This window comes from Mercenaria mercenaria, chromosome 9 (genome assembly GCF_021730395.1).
Source record: "Mercenaria mercenaria strain notata chromosome 9, MADL_Memer_1, whole genome shotgun sequence".
In the NCBI taxonomy this organism is placed as follows: Eukaryota; Metazoa; Mollusca; class Bivalvia; order Venerida; family Veneridae; genus Mercenaria; species Mercenaria mercenaria.
Window position 1 is genome coordinate 79,983,756 of NC_069369.1, and position 22,916 is coordinate 80,006,671.

General features: G+C 36.2%; 1 protein-coding gene across 4 annotated transcripts in view; it reads right to left on the bottom strand.

Moving 5' to 3' along the window:
• Positions 1-22,916, bottom strand: part of LOC123547562 (ectonucleoside triphosphate diphosphohydrolase 8-like) — a 57,813-nt gene that overhangs the window by 33,826 nt on the left and 1,071 nt on the right. For 2 of the 4 annotated variants that reach the window (XM_053551831.1, XM_053551832.1), the window contains exons 2-6: positions 21,956-22,113; positions 21,041-21,287; positions 20,138-20,274; positions 15,950-16,067; positions 5,253-5,403 (exon numbers count right to left, since the gene is read on the bottom strand). In XM_053551831.1, the coding sequence (XP_053407806.1) occupies positions 5,253-5,403; positions 15,950-16,067; positions 20,138-20,274; positions 21,041-21,284 (650 nt within the window). In that variant the 5' untranslated portion in view covers positions 21,285-21,287; positions 21,956-22,113. The remainder of the gene's footprint in view (positions 1-5,252; positions 5,404-15,949; positions 16,068-20,137; positions 20,275-21,040; positions 21,288-21,955; positions 22,114-22,916) is intronic. The other 2 variants (XM_045334757.2, XM_053551833.1) reach the window with 1 other exon arrangement.

Below are 22,916 nucleotides of genomic sequence, written 5' to 3' on the forward strand. Positions count from 1 at the left end.
TCTGGCCGGTTCAACAAAGGAATTGAGATCTTATGGCAATACAAGTTTTGTGCAAGTTTGATTAAATTCAAATCAAAAATGAAGCTGCTATTGTGCAGACAAGATCAAAATAGCTAATTCTGGCCCTTTCAGGGGCCATAACTCTTAAACCCATAATGGAATCTGGCCAGTTCAAAAAAGGAACCAAGATCTTATAGTGATACAAGTTGTGTGCAAGTTTGGTTAAAATCAAGTCATAAATGAAGCTGCTATTGTGCAGACAAGGTCAAAACAGCTAATTCTGGCCCTTTCAGGAGCCATAACTCTGCAACCCATAACGGGATCTGGCCAGTTCAAGAAAGGAACCAAGATCTTATGGTGATACAAGTTGTGTGCCAGTTTGGTAAAAATCAAATCATAAATAAAGCTGCTATTGTACAGACACAGTCAAAATAGCTGATTTTGGCCCTTTGAGGGGCCATAACTCTGGAACCCATAATGGGATCTGGCCAGTTCAAAAAAGGAACCAAGATCTTATGGTGATACAAGTTGTGTGCAAGTTTGGTTAAAATAAAATCATAAATGAAACCACTATCGTGCAGACAAGAAATTGTTGACGGACGCATGGACTGACAAAGGACGACGGACAAAGGGTGATCACAAAAGCTCACCTTGTCACTATGTGACAGGTGAGCTAACAAGAGCTGTCAGAGGACAGCAACGCTCGACTATGCAACAGCCTTGTCAACTGAATGAATACAAAAGTCGAAAAAGGGGCATAATTTTTAAAAATGCAAAACAGGGTTATGAAACCTGCATAGTGCTTATCAGCTCATGACAGTGGACAAGTGTGTGAAGTTTCAATCCATTCCCATTAGTGGGTACTGAGATACCAACTTACATATAAGAATTTAATCAAAAACTGCTAAGTTGAAAAAGGGGCATAATTTTGTAAAATGCAAAGTAGAGTTATTGAACCTTTGCACTGCATGTCATATCAAGTTTCAATCCATTCCCATTAGTGAGTACTGAGATACCAGCTTACATACAAAACCTTAACCAAAAATTTCTAAGTCGAAAAAGGGGCATATTTTTGTATAAAAGCAAAATAGAGTTATGGAACATGTGCAATGTAAGTCAGTTTATCACAGTGAATAAGTGTGTGAAGTTTCAATCCATTCCTACAAGTGGTTACTGAGATCCCAGCTTACATACAAAACCTTAACCAAATCGGGACGCCAACGCCGACACACGGACGCTATGAATAGTCGAGCTAATGAACCTTTTTCTCAGAATTCTACAGGATGTCAAGATCACAACAATCTACCCAGATCAGGTAACTGAATATCTGTTCAAACTGTTTTAAACAAATAACAATGCCAGCATTATGCAGTAATAAGAAAGTCAAGAAGGCCTTTACTTGCAGACACAAGTAACGTCAGCAACACTAGTAACAAGAGCTGTCCGTAAGACAGCCAAGCTCGACTATTCGAAATATTGTCCCAGAAGCAGGAAAATATTACCCAAAAAGATTAAATATCAAAAGAGTTTTAAGTTCAAAAGGGGGCATAAATGCATATCAGTTATGGGACTTGCTGCTATCAACTAGTTTTATAACCCGAAGGCACATGTGAAGTTTCAGTTCAATATCTGCATTAGTTTTGGAGATAGAAACTCGCATGTAAAACTTAACCAGAATTTTCAAAGTCCAAAAGGGGGCATAATTTGCCCAAAATACATGCCAGAGTTATGGGACTTGACCCAGTGAGGTTGGTAATTGATCTAGAAAAAGAAAAAATAAGTTTCAAATCTATATGCCTTTTAGTAATTGCTGTATGTACTTGCACGCAAAACTATAACCAGGATTTTCTAAGTCCAAAAAGGGGAATAATTTGCTCAAAATACATGTAAGAGTTATGGGACTTGATCCAGTGAGGTTGGTAATTGATCTAGAAAAAGAAAAAAAAAGTTTCAAATCTATATGCCTTTTAATAATTGCTGTATGTACTTGCACGCAAAACTTTAACCAGGATTTTCTAAGTCCAAAAAGAGGAATAATTTGCTCAAAATACATGTCAGAGTTATGGGACTTGACCCAGTGAGGTTGGTAATTGATCTAGAAAAAGAAAAACTAAGTTTAAAATCTATATGCCTTTAAGAAATAGCTGTATGTACTTGCACCCAAAACTTGAACCAGAATTTTCTAAGTCCAAAAGGGGGCATAATTTGGCCAAAATGAAGGTCAGAGTTATGGGACTTGCTGCTATCAACTAGTTTTATAACCCCGAAGACACATGTGAAGTTTCAAATCAATATCTGCATTAGTTTTGGAGATAGTAACTTGCATGTAAAACTTAACCAAAATTTTCTAAGTCTAAAAGGGGGCATAATTTGCTCAAAATACATGTCAGAGTTATGGGACTTGACCTAGTGAGGTTGGTAATTGATCTAGAAAAAGAAAAAATAAGTTTCAAATCTATATGCCTTTTAGAAATAGCTGTATGTACTTGCACGCAAAACTTTAACCAGAATTTTCTAAGTCCAAAAGGGGGCATAATTTGGCCAAAATGAAGGTCAGAGTTATGGGACTTGGTGCTATCAACTAGTTTTATAACCCCGAAGACACATGTGAAGTTTCAAATCAATATCTGCATTAGTTTTGGAGATAGTAACTTGCATGTAAAACTTTAACCAAAATTTTCTAAGTCCAAAAGGGGGCATAATTTGCTCAAAATACATGTCAGAGTTATGGGACTTGACCCAGAGAGGTTGGTAATTGACCTAGAAAAAGAAAAAATAAGTTTCAAAGCTATATGCCTTTAATTGATGGCTGTATGTACTTGCATGCAAAAACTTAACCAAGGTGTGACGCCGACGCCGACGTCAGGGTGAGTAGAATAGCTAGACTATTCTTTGAATAGTCGAGCTAAAAATCAATACTGCCATGTTTAAATAACAGCTAAATCTAGTCATTAAAATAAGGACATAGACATTAACATGCTTTTCAAACTTTCATCAATCTATGTTAAAATAATACATGTGCTTATTTATCATGTGCAATAAAATATGTTTAAACTAAGGACATACTGGGAACCCATGTCATGTCACTAGCTTTTTCACAGATCAGTATAGAAATATCTTATGATCATATAAGTTCTGCTTAGATATGATTGAGTCTGAAGAAGAAATAAAGCTGATGGAGTGTAAACATCATTCTAGCCTCACTGGGGTCGGGTCATGACTATGCCTTCTCATATGACACCAGTAATTGTTATTCTGAGAAACAGACTCATGAGTGAAGTCAGCTTCAAGCTTTCATCATTAACTGAGCTAAAACATAGAAGTAAAAAAACTAAGTAAGACTATTACCCAGCAATAAAAGTCCCTGACCAGAAGAGGCATTTGCAATTTTTGCTGCCACAGGAACTGCATTTTTATATTGAAATTTAAATGAAGAACCTGCATATTTTCTGGACTATCTGTTGCCAAAGCAACCACATTTTTGCCATAGCAACAAATAAAAAGGAAAAGCATATTCTCCATATTGCAATCTATCCATAAATCAGGCTTCATGAAAAAAAAATCTTGTACTTTTCAAGTAATAGCAGAATCCCACTTTGTTTTATGGAGGGAATGACTGACAGACGGATGCCGAGCAAACCATAATTCCCCACCCTCACCTACGTTGAAACAAAAGTACAAGACTAATAAAAGTGGTATGAAAATTACCAAATCCACAATAACTAACAGCAATTGCATGACAGACTAATATACATCATTATAAAAGCAATCAATAAGAGTGCAGTACTCAATAACAGCAAGATAAAACCCATGCTTAACAAACAGAATAAATAATTACTTTTGCAAAAAGTCACACCAGTATAGGAAAATGTCAGGAGATTTCATAAATTGATTGCCTAGCTTTACTTCGGATGTAATTTTATCTATGCATTATTTTGATAAAAGGCAAAACAATACATTAAGTACAAAAATTTAAGATAAATTATTTCCTACTTATTTTTTCTTTTTTCATATTTAAGAGATACATAGAGTGTTGTGTTACCCTATTTTCATAAAGCCAATACAAGCTACATTCACTGTATTGAAGTATATCAATAATAAAGCAGTAGCTTAGCCACTGTAGTGGTGCATATTTAGCAGTTTCACAATATGTCTGGAAAAAAACAATAGCCCTACATATTAAGTAATTAAACAAACTGTCTGGAAAATATTCCCTTAGGGAACTGTGGTAACCAATTTATTTCTCTTCTCTTAAGAGAAAAATCTGAGGCAAAAAAAAACACCAATTAATCTTTTCTAATAATTCTTTAGAAAATGAAACAAAATTGGACCACAAAATCGACATATTCCTGTTATCACAAAAAAATTAAACGGCTGGTCTTGTGATGTTTACCATTTTTTCTGCTGCCCCTGCGTTCTCCCCCGTACCCTCAACCTGGATTTGTATACAGTATAACTTGCCTTTAATCCTGTAGGTTTGATCCTCAACAAGATTAACCCTTAACTTGCTATATTTCTATAATGAACTTGTCCATCTTTCAATTTGGACAGTACCATTAACTGTTTAAAGGGATGTTTACCAAAAAGATGCTGACTGAATGGCAAACGTGCAGATCTTGATCCACCTGCATAGATGTGCTGATCATGATCTACACTGGTCGCAAAGGCAGAATCAATTGTGTCCAGCATGAGAAGGGTTAGTGAGGAATCTCCTCAGCTTTTAGGTCTTTCTCAAGTTTTTTCTTACCAGGTGCCCAACCATGTCTGAAAGTAAGTGGAACTTTGTCTTTCCCTAACAACAAAGTTGGAGATATTGTAATGTATACTTTCAGCATATATAGCATTTTTCCACTATAAAGCTACCTCTGGTAAAAGGAAGCAGTCCCAAAATCAAAGAAATGTTCTTTCCCAATTTTTAACTTTAAATTCCCAAAATTTAATGACTGTTTACTTGTAGCATTTTTTTTTTGCTGTTTTACAATAGTTTTGCTGCTTGACCAATGTATGTTTATTATTAAAATACCATTCCACATTTGTAAATATTACATGATATACATTATGGCAACTTTCAATTTTTCCCAATTTAGACAGTATTTCCAAATTTCTGAGTTGAAATGATGAAACAAGGCCTTGCACCTTCATTCAAAAAGGAAAATTTCAAACATGCCTGGAGTCGAGTCAGTCTGATGGTCTTACATTCAGGAAGATCACAATTAAAATGAAGTCAAAAAAAGAATGTAAAGGATACTAACTTAAGCATCCTCATGCCGGCTGTAGCCCCCAGGAATATTTGCGTGTCCTGTCGATTATCGTACGGTACGTGTTGCTTGGCCTCCTCTAAGCACACACTTAGAGGCCCCGACAAGTTTCCTGGATGGCTGATGTATGAGGTGATACCACTGTCTAAGTAAATAAAAGATGATTAAAAAATACTCATCATCAATTAGAGTTAAAAAAACATGATATGGACCAAAGCACCCTTGCTTTTTAATTTGACCAACAGATAAAACCCCTTTTTTTTCAAATTTATGTTAACTGATTTTTAAATAATTCTGTTTAAAAGCAGATTACTATCAAGTAATATAGCTGTTGTTTTCTATTCAACTTATGGCCATAAATTTGCAATTGTTAAATTTTTGTTACATAGAGTCAAAGAGAGGATTTTGTCCGTTATAGTCAAATTCAGTGGTGGAGGCTGTGATCTGGGAAGGTTTGACTCACATTCACATAAATGGGGAAGGAAAGAAAGTTCTCTCATAATATGTTAAATCTAGTATTTTGTAAAAATGATATTTGAAACAAGAGATCACAGAGTGATCTTGGCGCCCACCAATGTGCCATTTTTGAGTGTTCCAAATTTCAAGACTTACTGACTAGCTCAAGGTCAAATTTCATTTCCGTACACAACAGTGTGCATGTGGTCCAAATTCGAAAGCTGTAGCTTGAGAAATGTGAAAGTAGGTCACTAGATCAATTTCAAGGACGAAATGTGAAAATAGGTCACTAGGTCAAAATCAAGGTCAAATTACACTTCAGAACACAAATTTATGCATGTGGTCCAAATTTAAAGCCTGTACCTTCAAAAATGTGAAAGTAGGTCACTAGGTCAATGTCAAGGTCAAAGTTTGTTTCGGTACACAATCCTATGCATGTGGTCTAAATTTGAAGCCTGTAGCTACAGAAATGTGAAAGTAGGCCACTAGGTCAATCTTAAGGTCAAAGTTCATTTCGGTACACAAAACTATGCAAGTGGTCCAAATTTGAAGGCTGTAGCTTGAGAAATGTGAAAGTAGGTCACTAGGTCAAAATCAAGGTCAAATTTTATTTTGGAACACAGAACTATGCATGTGTTCCAAATTTGAAGCCTGTACCTTCAAAAATGTGAAAGTAGGTCAGTAGGTCAAAATCAAGGTCAAATTCCATTTCAGAACACGAAACTATGCATGTGGTCCAAATTTGAAGCCTGTACCTTCAAAAATGTGAAAGTAGGTCACTAGGTCAATGTCAAGGTCAAAGTTTGTTTCAGTGCACAAAACTATGCATGTGGTCCAAATTTGAAGGCAGTAGCTACAGAAATGTGAAAGTAGGTCACTAGGTCAAAATCAAGGTCAACTCATGTCAAGGTTCATCTTGCCACTCAAAACCATACATATGGTCCAAATTTGAATGTTGTAGGTTATTGACAAGATTTTAAAATCTTTTCCCTATATAAGTCTATATGAACCATGTGACCCCTCAGGGCGGGGCCATATTTGACCCTAGGGGGATAATTTGAACAAACTTGGTAGAGAACCACTAGATGATGCTACATTACAAATGCCAAAGCCCTAGGCTTTGTGGTTTGGACTAGAAGATTTTCAAAGTTTTTCCCTATATAAGTCTATGTAAACCATGTGACCCCTGGGGCGGGGCCATATTTGACCCTTGGGGGCTAATTTGAACAATCTTAGTAGAAGACCACTAGATGATGTCATATACAAAATATCAAAGCCCTAGGCCCTGTGGTTTTGAACAAGAGGTTTTTCAAAGTTTTTCCCTATATAAGTCTATATAAACCATGTGACCCCCGGGGCGGGGCCATATTAGACCCCAAGGAAATAATTTGAATCATCTTGGTAGAAGACCACTAGATGATGCTTCATACCAAATATCAAAGCCCTAGGCTCTGTGGTTTTGGACAAGAAGATTTTCAAAGTTTTCCCTATATAAATCTATGTAAATTATAGAAATAAACAAAGGGCCATAACTCACTAAAAAATTGTTGAACCAGTCTGATTTTCAGGGGGACACAACTAGGGTACCAATACATCATTCTGACAAAGTTTGGTTAAAATCCCCCCGGTAGTTTCTGAGGAGATGCGATAACGAGAAATTGTTAACGGATGGACGGACGGACGGACGGAAGGACGACGGACCACGGACGCAGAGTGATTTGAATAGCCCACCATCTGATGATGGTGGGCTAATAAACAGGTTAAAACAACAATAATTTTATTTTCTTCTTTTTTGGAGGGGTTGGAGGGAGGAGTGCACATGCAATGTATTTGTTTGTTTTGGGTTTAACGCCGTTTTTAAACAGTATTTCAGTTATGTAACGGCGGGGCACATGCAATGTAAAAAACAAGAGCACCGCCTTGCGGGTGCTGACGCTCATCTGATTTTTTTTGTATAATAGAAATATTGTCCTACCCATGATTTTCTAAGTCTAAAAAGGGCCATCATTTTTGCAAAAAGCAGGATAGAGTTATGTTTCTTGATGTACAGTGTCCACTTATGATGGTGAAAAACTGTTCCAAGTTTCAAAGCAATAGCTTTGATAGTTTATGAGAAAAGTTGACAAACATAATACTCAACCAAGAAAATGATTTTCTAAGTCCAAAAGGGGCAATAATTATTGCAAAAAGCAGGATGGAGTTATGTTGCTTGCTGTACAGGGTCAGCTTATGATGGTCAACAAGTGTTGCAAGTTTCAAAGCAATAGCTTTGATAGTTTAAGAGAAAAAGTTGACTTAAACATAAAACTTAACCAAGAAATCTGATATTTTCTAAGTCCAAAAGGGGCCATAAATCTTGCAAAAAGCAGGATGGAGTTATGTTTCTTGCTGTACAGGGTCAGCTTATGATGGTGAACAAGTGTTGCAAGTTTTAAAGCAATAGCTTTGATAGTTTAGGATAAAAGCTGACCTAAACATAAAACTTAACCAAGAAAACTGATTTTCTAAGTCCAAAAGGGGCAATAATTCTTGCAAAAAGCAAGATGGAGTTATGTTTCTTGATGTACAGGGTCTGTTTATGATGGTGAACAAGTATTCCAAGTTTCAAAGCAATAGCTTTGATAGTTTAGGAGAAAAGTTGACCTAAACATTAAACTTAACCAAGAAATCTGATATTTTCTAAGTACAAAAGGGGCCATAAATCTTGCAAAAAGCAAGATGGAGTTATGTTTCTTGCTATACAGGGTCAGCTTATGATGGTGAACAAGTATTCCAAGTTTCAAAGCAATAGCTTTGATAGTTTAGGAGAAAAGCTGACCTAAGCATAAAACTTAACCAGGCAATGCCGACGCCGACACCGACACCGACAACCGCTCAAGTGATGACAATAACTCATCTTTTTTTTTCCAAAAATAAGATGAGCTAAAAACAGCAATTAGAAACAAGTAAATGTCTGATACAGTTTTGAAGCAACCCATCTGCTGTGTTTTTCCGCTACAGTTTCTTTTTGTTGCTGACCTACTTTGTGATGCATGGCTCACTGGCTGTGTTTGAGGTGCTGTGTGTTTCCGGGAAAACTACCCTTACCTTCTATATTTTGCAAAATGATGAACCAGAATCAACATTCCGTATGTCTACAAACACTTCACAAATATTGATTAAATATATGGAAGATATTTAAATCTTTCATCCAATAGTGTGCAAGCACCTTTAACAATCAGGCTTTTCTCAGCAAAATCAATTATCTTACAAATGACAGACAAACTGTTTTTCCTGCAATAATGTCATTTCCCCAAAGTTTAGAAGGATATTATTCAATGATTCATTATTTCTATTAGCAGGTCTGTAGGATATCGGCATGTTTAAAGTGGATGCATCCAGATTTCAGTGATTTCTTTTAGAAATTATAAAGAGGTTTTATTGTATCAGTCTAAGATCAAAACATATTTCACTAAGTGAAGCACAGATGCAGTATCATCAAGACTGTCATAGCAACATGTGATTTCATTTGTTTATTTACAGATTGACATGAGTCCCACAATGCGTGGACAGCATCAGCAATATACATGTATATACACAATTGTATATCTATAACATATAAATACATACGTATACATGCAGACAGAGAACAATTTAATAACAGAAATAAATTGGAAAACGACTACCTTTCAGTATGTGTGAAATGAAGAGAAAAATATTCTACTGGTAATGTGATATTAAAGAGATTCACATGTTCTAAATTAGATATACCAGTATTATATACATTACTTGGATTAACAAAATATGCCATGCAACTTCAGAAAATAAATGTGATTTCTTGTAGAATGATACAACATTTTATAGGCAGAACAGGATATAGAAAATTAAGGCCTTAGACTTTATACAAAAAAGACAAATACTAATTCAATATTCAGCTTCAAAGATTGCAATTAATTATACAATTATCAAATACTTGTACATTATTAATATTTTGTAGGTCAATGAAATATAGTATTAAATCCAAATATACAGGTTGTACCAAGGCACGTACTATACATTTCCAGTATTAGGATTAAAAATATACATAGAAAACTAAACTCTTGTCAGACCTGGAGCATATTTTTAACTGCATGAGCAAGTCTAACCACAAAATTGGAAATTGATTAGACCTGCTACAGGCTATACTAAAACAGTTGCTTGAGACATGGAAAGACAAAGAGAAATAGTGAATTACACAAGCACCGAATATTAGCCACCTTGTTATTTGACAACACAAAAAATGTATTTAGTAAATGACTAATATTGATGATGCGAGTTATCATCTAAAATGATTCGTAATCCTTTAACAAAATATACTTAAGATTTTTCAGTAGTTTAAAATTGCTTGATGTAATTAAGTTAATAAATTTGAACATACTTGGTCTTGTTCTTGTATATCTATCAATATACTGTAAATCACCTTATATTAGCGTGATCTTTATTTCGCGAATTCCGGCACCCTGAATTATTTTGCGGTTTTATGAATTTGCGACGGAAGGGTCAGGAATTTAAATTCGCGAAGGTTCTTATCTTATATTAGCGAAATTTCAATTAATTTAGGAAGTCGTGATTATATTAATGCCCATTTTTCAGAACCCTACCAAATTTATGCATGCCAAAGACTTGTTAAACACATGGTCCATAACCGTTATTTTGTATTAGCAATCGGTTACTTTATTCACACAGACTGAAATAATTGAGCCTTTAAATCCTTTATTCAATTTACTGGCGATTATTCTTATTACACTTAATAGCTGATAAAATGTTCAAAGTTTATTACAGCCATTTCATAAATAATTAACATACAAGTATATAATACAATGGTGTGATATATTGTCCGCTAATCCCTATTATTGTCTAAACAAAATGTGTAAAAATACAAGGTTTGTTGAGAAGATAATGTTGGGATGATATGGGTCTTCCCCTCGGGCAACACGCGCTCTGCTTGTTTGACATATACGAAGTGCATCAAGGAGATGCTCTCCGTTAAAAACTGCCAGCTGCATGTAAATCTAACCTTTAGCAGTATATTCTACATGAATTATTCATAATACATTGAAATGTGAAATGAATTGAAATTCATTCAATAAACATCGATGTACAGGCGGCTAGTACTGATTGCTGAACTTGACAGTATTTATTTTGACATTTTTTCGAATATGTATGTATGCTATGGAAGGATATTTACGCGGATTCATGATTTCGTGATGCACCCGATTCGCGAAAAATAGCGAAAATTATAACACCGCGAATAATACCGGATTTACAGTATCTAATTCTACCATAATTAAATAATGAACAACATAAAATACAATAATATTCGTCTCCTATGTCATTAATTGTTCTCAATCTTCCAGTTTCAGTTGGTAAATGATGGTTTCTAGTAACAAAACTTGAAAGATTTTTGCAAAACTGAGATAGTAATTTGTTTATAAATTCACTGCATAAGAGAACTGTTTTATAGCGTTTGTATAAGTTGCTAGGTGATGAGTTGTCTATTTCTGATTGCCAGTCTTGAATGAGTATGTCCTTAAGTTTCTGATGCGATGATTATAGGGATCTTACATGCCTGCCTGTGTAAGACGGTGTTTTCCCTACCCGAGGGACAGTGTGGAATGGAAAACCAAGCGTTAGCGAGGTTTTTTATCCAAGCTGTCCCGAGGGTTGGGAAAACAGCTGTCTTACACAGGCAGACATGTTAGATAATTTTTCTTGCCTATCACGTTCAAAAAAGATCGTGGAGACAAATAGATTTGGGTATTTCTTGACATTATTTACATAGTTTATGACGTCACAATAGTGCCAGTACTATGTGACGTCACCTTAGTGCACGCTATTTTAGACAAGGTTTTTCCCTAGGGAAAGACGGGAATATCTATACCCGGCGCGAGCTCGGACAAATGTATACTTTCCCCGCTAGGTAGGCAAGAATCTATAATCCACTTACTCCTAGATAGACTTTGGCTGTACCAGATTCCAGAATAACCTAGGTTACACAAATTCTGTTTAACATTATCTTACCATTCAGATTTAATTTTATTTTGTGAATACAATTCGTAAAACAAAAGTGTAAATTTTTTATGAAAGTTTTGTGGTATTGATGCTCTAGATATTTTCAATAAGACGTAACCAGTGAGCTATCAATCTATCTTTTATTGTAACCAGATCTGGAGTAATTCCCAGTTCTCCATATATCATATACGATGGCACTGATTTCTTTAAATTAAATATGTACTGATAAAATTTTAATTGAATTTTTTCTACATGAAAACTGTGGGTCTACTGTCCATGAGTATTATATTGATCTAAGTGTGTAAAATAATCATACATTCCCTTTTTTTTTTCAAAAGTTTTTAACTAAATTCTAACCATTTTGCTGTTCTGTACTAGCATATATTATATCTGATGGTTTTCACATAGTGAAAAATATTTTCAATTGGAAATTAACCGATATCTCACTCTTATTTTAAATATTTCTCTGAAAGCCATGTTATAAAAGACATTTTCATTTGATAGAAATTGTACCTTAAACAAGAGCTGTTACAGGCGACAGCTCGCTCCACTATTTTGATGTGTGATAGTGAAATAGGGCATATCTGAGACAGCTGGGGCTATCACTGGAGTGGTCAATGATTCTGATGCGGATGATGGTATCTGATGATAGTTTAGGTCTGGGTCATATGTATTCCGTAGCATCAGAGATAGAGTGGAGGGGTATCAAAACATTCACCAAGAATAAAAGGAACATAATTCAAGGAATATTTCCACAAGAGTAATGTATTATGTGTCCTATCATGTGCCTTATAATGTGTAACAACTATTTTAAGTTTGAATCAAATCCATTAAGTAATAAATAAGATAAAGCCCATCACAACTTGAACTTGAAATTTTGAGAAAAAAGGGGCAAATTTCATAAAATATTGGTGTTAGAGTTATGGACCTTAAGTCAAATGATGTGGGTAATGATGTGGAACAAATATTTTGAATATGAATCAAATCCATTTAATAACAAGAGTGGTATGGTGAAAAAGCATTACTATTAAAATTAAAGTCTAAGTAAAAAGGGGACAAAAATTATGAAATATTTTACCAATATTATTGACCTTGTGTCATATGATAGTGCTATGATGTGGAAAAACTGTTTCAAGTCTGAATCAAGTCCACTGAGTAACAACAAAGAAATAGTTAATTAACCCGAAATTCTTAGTAAAAATGGGGCATAATTCATGCAATATTGGAGTGGCAGTTATGGCCCTTGGGTCATATGAGTTGATTAATGATGTGAAACAACCATTTTAAGTTTTAATCAAATCTGTTTAGTAATAATAGAGATATTGTGAAAGTGCATCAAATTTAACCTGAAATTCTAAGTAAACAAGAGGACCATGATGGTCCTGAATCGCTCACCTCTTCCCACATGACCCAGTTTTGTGTATGACGTCGTTTTTTCTATTATTTGACATAGTGACCTAGTTTTTGAGCTCATGTGACCCAGTTTTTAACTTGACCTAGATATTATCAAGATAAAAATTCTGACCAATTTTCATGAAGATCCATTGAAAAATATGGTCTCTAGAGAGGTCACAAGGTTTTTCTATTATTTGACCTATTGACCTAGTTTTCGAAGGTACATGACCCTGTTTTGAACTTTACCTAGATATCATCAAGGTGAACATTCTCACTAATTTTCATGAAGATCTCATGAAAAATATGGCCTCTAGAGAGGTCACAAGGTTTTTCTATTTTTAGACCTACTGACCTAGTTTTTGATGGCATGTGACCCAGTTTCGAAAGTGACCTAGATATCATCCAGGTGAACATTCAGATCAATTTTCATGAAGATCCATTGAAAAATATGGCCTCTAGAGAGGTCAAAAGATTTTAATAATTTTAGACCTACTGACCTAGTTTTTGACCGAAGTTGACCCAGTTTCGAACTTGACCTAGATAGCATCAAGATGAACATTCAGATCAACTTTCATACAGATCCCATGAAAAGTATGGCCTCTAAATAGGTCATAAGGTTTTTTTATTATTTGACCTACTGACCTAGTTTTTTAAGGCACGTGACCCAGTTTCAAACTTGCCCTAGATATCATCAAGGTGAACACTCTGACCAATTTTTATGGAGATCCATTCACAAGTATGGCCTCTAGAGAGGTCACATGGTTTTTCTTTTTTTAGGCCTACTGACCTAGTTTTTGACCCCACATGACCCTGTTTCGAATTTGACCTAGATATCATCAAGATGAACGTTCAGACCAATTTTCATACAGATCCCATGAAAAATATGGCCTTTAGAGAGGTCACAAGGTTTTTCTATTATTTGACCTACTGACCTAGTTTTTGAGGGCACGTGACCCACTTTCGAGCTTGACCTAAATATCATCAAGATGAACATTCAGACCAACTTTCATACAGATCCCATGAAAAATATGGCCTCTAGAGAGGTCACAAGGTTTTTCTATTATTTGACCTACTGACCTAGTTTCTGAAGGCACGTGACCCACTTTTGAACTTGACCTAGATATCATCAAGGTGAACATTCTGACCAATTTTCATGAAGATCTCGTGAAATATTTGGCCTCTAGAGAGGTCACAAGGTTTTTCTATTTTTAGACCTACTGACCTAGTTTTTAACTGCACGTGACCCAGTTTCAAACTTGACCTAGATATCATCAAGATGAACATTCAGACCAACTTTCATACAGATCCCATGAAAAATATGGCCTCTAGAGAGGTCACAAGGTTTTTCTATTATTTGACCTACTGACCTAGTTTTTGACTGCACGTGACCCAGTTTCGAACTTGACCTAGATATCATCAAGGTGAACGTTCTGACCAATTTTCATGAAGATCTTGTGAAATATATGGCCTCTAGAGAGGTCACAAGGTTTTTATATTTTTAGACCTACTGACCTAGTTTTTGAAGGCACGTGACCCATTTTCGAACTTGACCTAGATATCATCAAGGTGAACATTCTGACCAATTTTCATGAAGATTTTGTGAAATATATGGCCTCTAGAGAGGTCACAAGGTTTTTCTATTTTTAGACCTACTGACCTAGTTTATGATGGCATGTGACCCAGTTTCGAACTTGACCTAGATATCATCAAGGTGAACATTCTGACCAACTTTCATAAAGATCCCATGAAAAATGTGACCTCTAGAGTGGTCACAAGCAAAAGTTTACGGACGCACGGACGCACGCACGCACGGACGACGGACGCTGCGCGATCACAAAAGCTCACATTGTCACTTTGTGACAGGTGAGCTAAAAAGTGGCATAATTCATGAAATAGGTGTGCCTGATTTATGGATCTTGTGTCATATGATGTAGGTAATGACATTGAACAACACCTTTAAAGTTGAAACATATCTATTTTAGTAACAGAGATAGAAAGAAAGTGCAGCAAAATTCTAACTTAAGTTCTAAGTAAAAAGGGGGGATAATTCATGAAATATTGGTGTGAGTTACAGCCCTTGTTTTATATGAATAGGTTCAAGCTAATCCATCAAGTAATAACTGAGATAAAGCGGAAGTACATCAAAACTTGAACCTACACACACATGGATGTGGACACCAAAGCCAGGGTTGAGTTGGATAGCTCTGCATATACTTCCTTTAAAAAATATTTTTAGTTAATTCAAAGCAACACATTTATTTAACTTAACAAAACACAAATGCAGTTTGTAAACTATGTAGAAATGCTATCTCCAGCCTTAGTATAATGCAGTAATTTTAATGTTAAATGTAAGAAATTCAGAAAAAGCTGAAAATTATCATACTCCTAAAACATATTCTTAAATAATATTTTTTAAACAAAGCCCGGAAACTACTGCAGTGTTATGCCGGAATCATAGCAGCTTTACTCATATCTTATATATTATAATCTGTAAGGGTTAGAACGTGCATTTTGCAAATTTTGATTCCATACCTCATATTTTTATTTCGATGTAAATGAGATGTGAAACCAAAATTTGTAGTCCTGTTTGGCGCCATATAACCTATACTGTGTTGGTGCGCCATAAAACCCAAATAAATAAAATAAATTGAACATGCATTTAGCCTACTTCAGGTTGAGAGTTCTGCACACAAAGTATTTACTTACAGACTTATATGATTATCTGTGGTTCTGATGGACAAAAAAACTCGCTATGATTCATCGACCTCACACTGTGACGTGGTGCAACAACATTTGGGCTATAAACATACCTGGTACTGTACAAGTGTGGACCTGTCTAGCCTCAGCAGTTTCGTGTAACTTCTCACCATCCCATTTATATACAAACAATTTTGTATGAGATGATCCTGCATCAAGAACTACACCATACTGTAAAGAAATATTGTACATCACTATACCATACTGTAATAGAACTAATCTGGAAGATTGTTTCATTTTATTCATAATATCATCATTTTCAATAATATGTATTTGTTATGATGTATATGAGATGTGTAAACCTATACTCCAAATTGCTAAATTCAAAGCCACTAACTTTTATAATGCTATTATGCAGTCTGATTAATAGGTCAATCAACTGACCTGATTGTTTAAAGACTTCCCCTACACTGATCTTCCTTAGTTCTCACATAAACTATTTGTCCAAAAAGTCTTCAGAAAGACAGATTTTCAAAAGCCTCTCCTAGATGAATTGTTCAAAATCCTAACTTGGTTGTCTTCAAGCATACCCTAGACTGGATGCCCCAAGCCCTCTACTAGCTTGCCTTCTAACACTCTTTGGGAGTAATAACATTCTGAAGCCTTCTACTAAACAAACTTTCCAACAGCCATCTTCTAGACCATCTCCTAAACCAATTGTCAGAAATCATCTCCTAGACCAATTGTCCAAAACCATCTCCTAGACAAATTGTCCGAAGACATCTCCTAGACCAACTGTCCAAAACCATCTCCTAGACCAATTGTCCAAAGCCATCTCCTAGACCAATTGTACAAAACCATCTCCTAGAAAAATTGTCCAAAGCCATCTCCTAGACCAATTGTCCAAAACCATCTCCTAGACCAACTGTCCGAAGCCATCTCCTAGATCAATTGTCCAAAACCATCTCCTAGACCAATTGTCCAAAACCATCTCCTAGACCAATTGTCCGAAGCCATCTCCTAGACCAACTGTCCAAAACCATCTCCTAGACCAACTGTCCAAAGCCATCTCCAAGACCAACTGTCTTAAACCATCTCCTAGACCAAGTGTCCAAAACCATCTCCTAGACCAACTGTCCGAAGCCATCTCCTAGACCAACTGTCCAAAGCCATCTCCTAGACCAATTGTCCAAAACCATCTCCTAGACCAATTGTCCAAAACCATCTCCTAGACCAAGTGTCCAAAACCATCTCCTAGACCAATTGTCCAAAACCATCTCCTAGACCAAGTGTCCAAAACCATCTCCTAGACCAACTGTCTAAAATCATCTGCTAGACCAATTGTCCAAATCCATTTCCTAGACCAATTGTCCAAAACCATCTCCTAGACCAACTGTCCAAAGCCATCTCCTAGACCAACAGTCCAAAACCATCTCCTAGAGCAATTGTCCAAAATAATCTGCTAGACCAATTGTCCAAAATCATCTGCTAGACCAATTGTCCAGAACCACCTCCTAGACCAAGTGTCCTAAACCATTGCCTTGACCAACTGTTCAAAACAATCTCCTAGACCAGCTTTCTTCAACATCTTGGAGAAACATAATTTCTCAAACATTTCCAACCAACTTCTAACCATCTCCTAGACCAATTGTCAAAGCATCTCCTAGACCAATTGTACAAAACCATCTCCTAGAAAAATTGTCCAAAGCCATCTCCTAGACCAATTGTCCAAAACCATCTCCTAGACCAACTGTCCGAAGCCATCTCCTAGATCAATTTCCAAAACCATTCCTAGACCAATTGTCCAAAACCATCTCCTAACCAATTGTCGAAGCCATCTCCTAGACCAATGTCCAAACCATCTCCTAGACAAACTGTCCAAGACATCTCCTAGACCAACTGTCCAAAACCATCTCCTAGACCAATTGTCCAAAGCCATCTCCTAGACCAACTGTCAAACCATCTCCTAGAAAATTGTCCAAAGCCATCTCCTAGACCAATTGTCCAAAACCATCTCCTAGATCAATGTCCGAAGCCATCTCCTAGATCAATTGTCCAAAACCATCTCCTAGACCAATTGTCCAAAACCATCTCCTAAATGGACCCTAACTGTCCAAAACCATCTCCTAGACCAACTGTCCAAAGCATCTGCAGACCAATTGTCCAAACCATTCCTAGACCAATTGTCCAAAACCATCTCCTAGACCAACTGTCCAAAGCCATCTCCTAGACCAACGTCCAAAGCCATCTCCTAGAGCAATTGTCCAAATAATCTCTAGACCAATTGTCCAAAATCATCTGCTAGACCAATGTCCAAAACCACTCCTAGACCAAGTGTCCAAAACCATTGCCTAGACCAACTGTTCAAAAATCATCTCTAGACCAACTGTCCAAATCCATTGCAAGACTACAGTCCAAAACCATCTCTAGACCAATGTCCAAACCTCTCCTAGACCAACATCCAAAACCATCTCCTAGATCAATTGTCCAAAATAACTGCAGACAAATGTCCAAAATAATCTGCTAGACCAATTGTCCAAAACCACCTCTAGAAACAATGTCCAAATCCAAAGCCTTGACCAACTGTCAAAGCTAACTCCTAGACCAGCTGTCCAAATCCATCTGCAAGACTAACAGTCCAAAACCATCTTCTAGACCAAGTGTCCAAAACCTCTCCTAGACCAACTATCCAAAACTATCTGCTAGATCAGTTGTCCAAAGTCAACTCCAAGACAAACTGTCCAAAACTAACTCCTAGATCAACTGTCCAAAACCACCTGCTAGAAAAATTGTCCAAAGTCAACTCCTTGACCAACTGTCCAATGTCAACTCCTAGACCAACTGTCCAAAGTCAACTCCTAGACAAACTGTCCAAAACCACCTGCTAGAAAAATGTCCAAAGTCAACTCCTTGACCAACTGTCCAAAGTCAACTCTAGACCAACTGTCCTAAATCAACTCCTAGACAACTGTCCAATAATCCATCTCTTGATCCATGTCCAAAACCATCTCTAGACCAATGTCCAAAGAAATCTAACCAATGTCCAAACACTCCTGACAACTGTCAAATCCTAGACCACTGTCCAAACTCTCTAGACCACATCAAAACATTCCTGCTGCAATGCCAATCACTCAAGAAATCGACCCTGCAACCCTTAAAATGCTAAAATCCTCAGAGCAAGCCATCCTTTCTGATTCAAGTCCAAACTATTCAAGCCCTCACTCTAATTACATCAAATTCTGGTGGATTGTAACTGAAATCGAACAAAAGTAGTGGATTGTAATGAAAATCCTCCTCAACCAGTATCTTATGATTACATACCAACGTACAAAACATAACCTCAATCTACCCATCCTTTCATGAGTTATCACAAGCGCACGGACAGATGAATGGATGGACGGAATTAGGAACTGACCCAGCGACTCCCTATACTTTCCTATACTTCATTTATAGGGATATAAAAAGGGGCATAACTTTTTAAACATGCAAAATAAATTAACGGAACCTACACATTACATGTTAGACCATCACAGTTAACAAGTGTGTGAAGTTTAAATTCATTCCCATTAGTGGATATTAGTGGACACTGAGGTTCTAGCTTACATACAAAACTTAAAACCGATTGGGAAGCTATTGCTGGCTCAGATACACATGCTGATACCAATACACTAGCGGGTGAAACAGCTCTGCCTATTCTTCGAATAGTCTAGCTTAAACTCCTTACCCAGTTATTAAGATATACAGCAAAGTTTTCAATAAGATTTCTCTCCCTTTGTACTGTCTATCATTTTACTAAGCATCAACTGAAGGTTAATATTTTTTTGTGAAATAATGACTTTTATGTGTCCACCACCTCTGATTCATGTGTGGAAGCTGGTAGCTACTTTTATAGAACTTAAGTTTATAGTTGCACACTATATGCAGTATGTAAACTGAATTACTGCAAAGGTCACACAGGCTCAAAAGTTTTTTGAGCCACTTCAAGTAACATTATTAGCACTATACATAAGAAAAAACTTCAAATAGCCTAATTTTAACAGACACAAGAAAGAACTTTGAGCCACTTTCATTAGGTTGTGAATGGCAGAGTAAACGCTGTCCTGATGTTTTGCGACTAAAATAATAAGTGGCACGCACATCAATTTGGTACACCTGCAGGCCATGCAGAATAGCCTAATTTGAAACTATCACAGTGCTTTGGTGTACTATCAGGCAATTGGGATAGCCCGGTGTTGTATAAACTGAGCCAACGTTACTGCTAAAAATAGTGTTAAATTAGAAATATTTTAAACGGTTTTCACCTGATATTGAGTTTCCCCATTTTTGGTGTAGAGTATGGTTATTGCAGTGATTCCAACACCACCAATCAGTAAGCTAATAGCTGCAACAAACCACCAACTGTTCCAGGAACAACCGTTGTGTACTTGAACATCTTCATCTATAATATAGAAGCATATTTATAGCTACAGAAAAGTCTTAGAACAGTTCTAACATAAAACTGCTGTTACTGTTGTTATCAATCGGTGTTTTAACCCTTACCATGCTAAATTTCTATAATGGACTGGTCCATCTTCCAATTTAGGCAGTACCATTTATCATCTGAAGGGGTGTTTACTAAAAATTTAATGACTGAATAGCGAACAGTGCAGACCATGATCAGACTGCACGGATGTGCAGGCTGATCTTGGTCTGCACTGGTCGCAAAGGCAGAATCACTTACTGCCAGCAAGCTAAGAGTTAACAAAAGAATAAACCTGTGTATACAAGATCATGTGCTGTTATAACAGCTTTTCTATATCAGCTTAATCCACAGCTAAATTTAAACATATTATGGTCATATAATGCATAGTAAGAACAATTTTCAGAGAAAACAAATGCTTATCAATGTAATATTCATTTAGTTTAGATTTTAACATGTTTTATGTCACACCAACACAATCTGGGTCATATGGCCACTTTTAACATTTTAAGACTTTTTAAAATTTTGAAGGAAGACCCTAGGTATTATGTGAGGAAGCCATCCAGCTGGCTTATGGAATGTTGGTGGTTCTACCCAGAAGCCAGCAGGTAATGAAATAATGCACGGAGGGGCACCTGGGTTCTTCCTCCATCAAGAAAAGCTGGAATGTCACCATATGACCTATAACTGTGTAGGTGTGATATTAAACCCAACAAAAATAAAACAAACAAATCATAGAACAAACCTTCATTTGTGAGATACAGTACATCATTGTGTTTGACACCACAGTGAAGAAGTGTCTGAGACCATTGTAACACTCTTTCCCGTCTGTCTAGCAGCGCATAACTTGTTTTCATTGGGATACCATTCTCTTTACACACCTTTCTTATAACTCCGGCTACAGTATTCCTCTCCGGTGTGGCCACACTAAATGTCTTGGACTCATGTGTCGGAACTCGACATACAATCTCTACCAGAATGTCATCCATTATCTATAATTAACAGAAAATTTAGATGTTATTTCTCACTATTACTAAGTCGTTGAATGCTAGCTGGTGTATTTATCTATCTGATAATTAGTTAAGCTAGTAGACCCATAATGACAATCTACAATTTCCTTATGATAACGTACTTTCTTTATGCAATTCGGCATTCCTGAGACGTAACTGTAGCTGTAGCTCACATGACTTTCCGTAAAGAAACACTACATTGAAAGGTTTTCATGAAATAGTGGTATGAGAGCTGTGGCCCTTGTGCCATAAGATGTGGTGATGATGAGAAATAACTTTTTTAAGTTTGAAACAAATCCATCAAGTAATTACAGAGGTAAAAAGAAAATGCATCAAAACTTTAACCAAGGTGCGGACGCGGAAGAACACAAACGCTGGGTCGAAAAGGACAGCTCTCCATACTTAGTATAGTCAAGCTAAAAATCATCAGACGTAATTTGAATGTACAGTCGAAATTCATTCACTCAAACTCGGATAATTCGATTGCAACCCTTCGATCAAACTTATTGTCAGGTCCCAGCAAAGTCTCTATATAACATAAAATCTTTGATGGCTAGAACTACCGATAACTTGAACAAATTTTGCCGGTCCCGTCATTACGGGAGAATGAAGTTTGACTGTATATAAATCAGCAATTTTGTTTAACTTGCTCTGCTTGGCAATGGCTCCAACAGTATTCAGTTAAACCAGTTAACCTAACTACTGTTCCTGCAGTCTGTTACAGTACTGCTTTGTTCTTCAATGGTTAGAAACAACAGTCCCCCTGGAATCAGAGGTGGAGGCCATTAGTGACTTGATGAATATTCTTCTGTAAGACAAAAAAAGCCGAGTGAAAGGTCTGATACTAGCCTTACCCATTCTGCTCATTGGGACAGCTTATTTCATCATCTGATACTTCAAAGTTAAAAGTTTCATACAAATATTTTGTACAAAAAAATCCTTTCAATATTTCAGACATAGGAACTGTAGGGTCAGGTATGTACATAATTTTCATGTAAAACTTTGTTAACCACACTTGAGTTTTTTGTCCTAGATATTCCTGAAAATGCTTCTACATGGGCTCTAGACCAAAAAAATTCCTATAGGGTTACATTTACTGATTTACCGGTAGTAAGAAACTACTTCATCAAATACACATACAGGAGGTAGCTTAGTTAAACTTCTCCTTCAACAATCATCACTTTTTACTAAGACCACTTTTGTTGGATATTGCAAGGTAATTTATCAGAGATGCCTTTACAATAACCCTGGGTTTATCTTAGTATCAAACGTATAATCCAAATGATTTTTTGAATGTTTGGTTACATTTAAGGACAATTTTCATCCTTATGGGCAATAATAATAAAACAAAACTAAGTGAAAAATTTCTTAGTAGCCACTCAATATTGTATATAAATGATAAGTAATTAACCAACTTTATACATGTTTTAGTTTTTTTGTCAAGATCGAACTCTCAAATGTAAAATCTTTTCAAACAAGCACATTTAGCAGTTTTTTTCAAAAATTGTGATTTTCTACTGGTTAATGACACTTAAATGAAATAGACCAGCAGCGATATAATAAAGCTGTGATGCCACCAATGACAAGAGAAAATCTTTGACAATAACATAG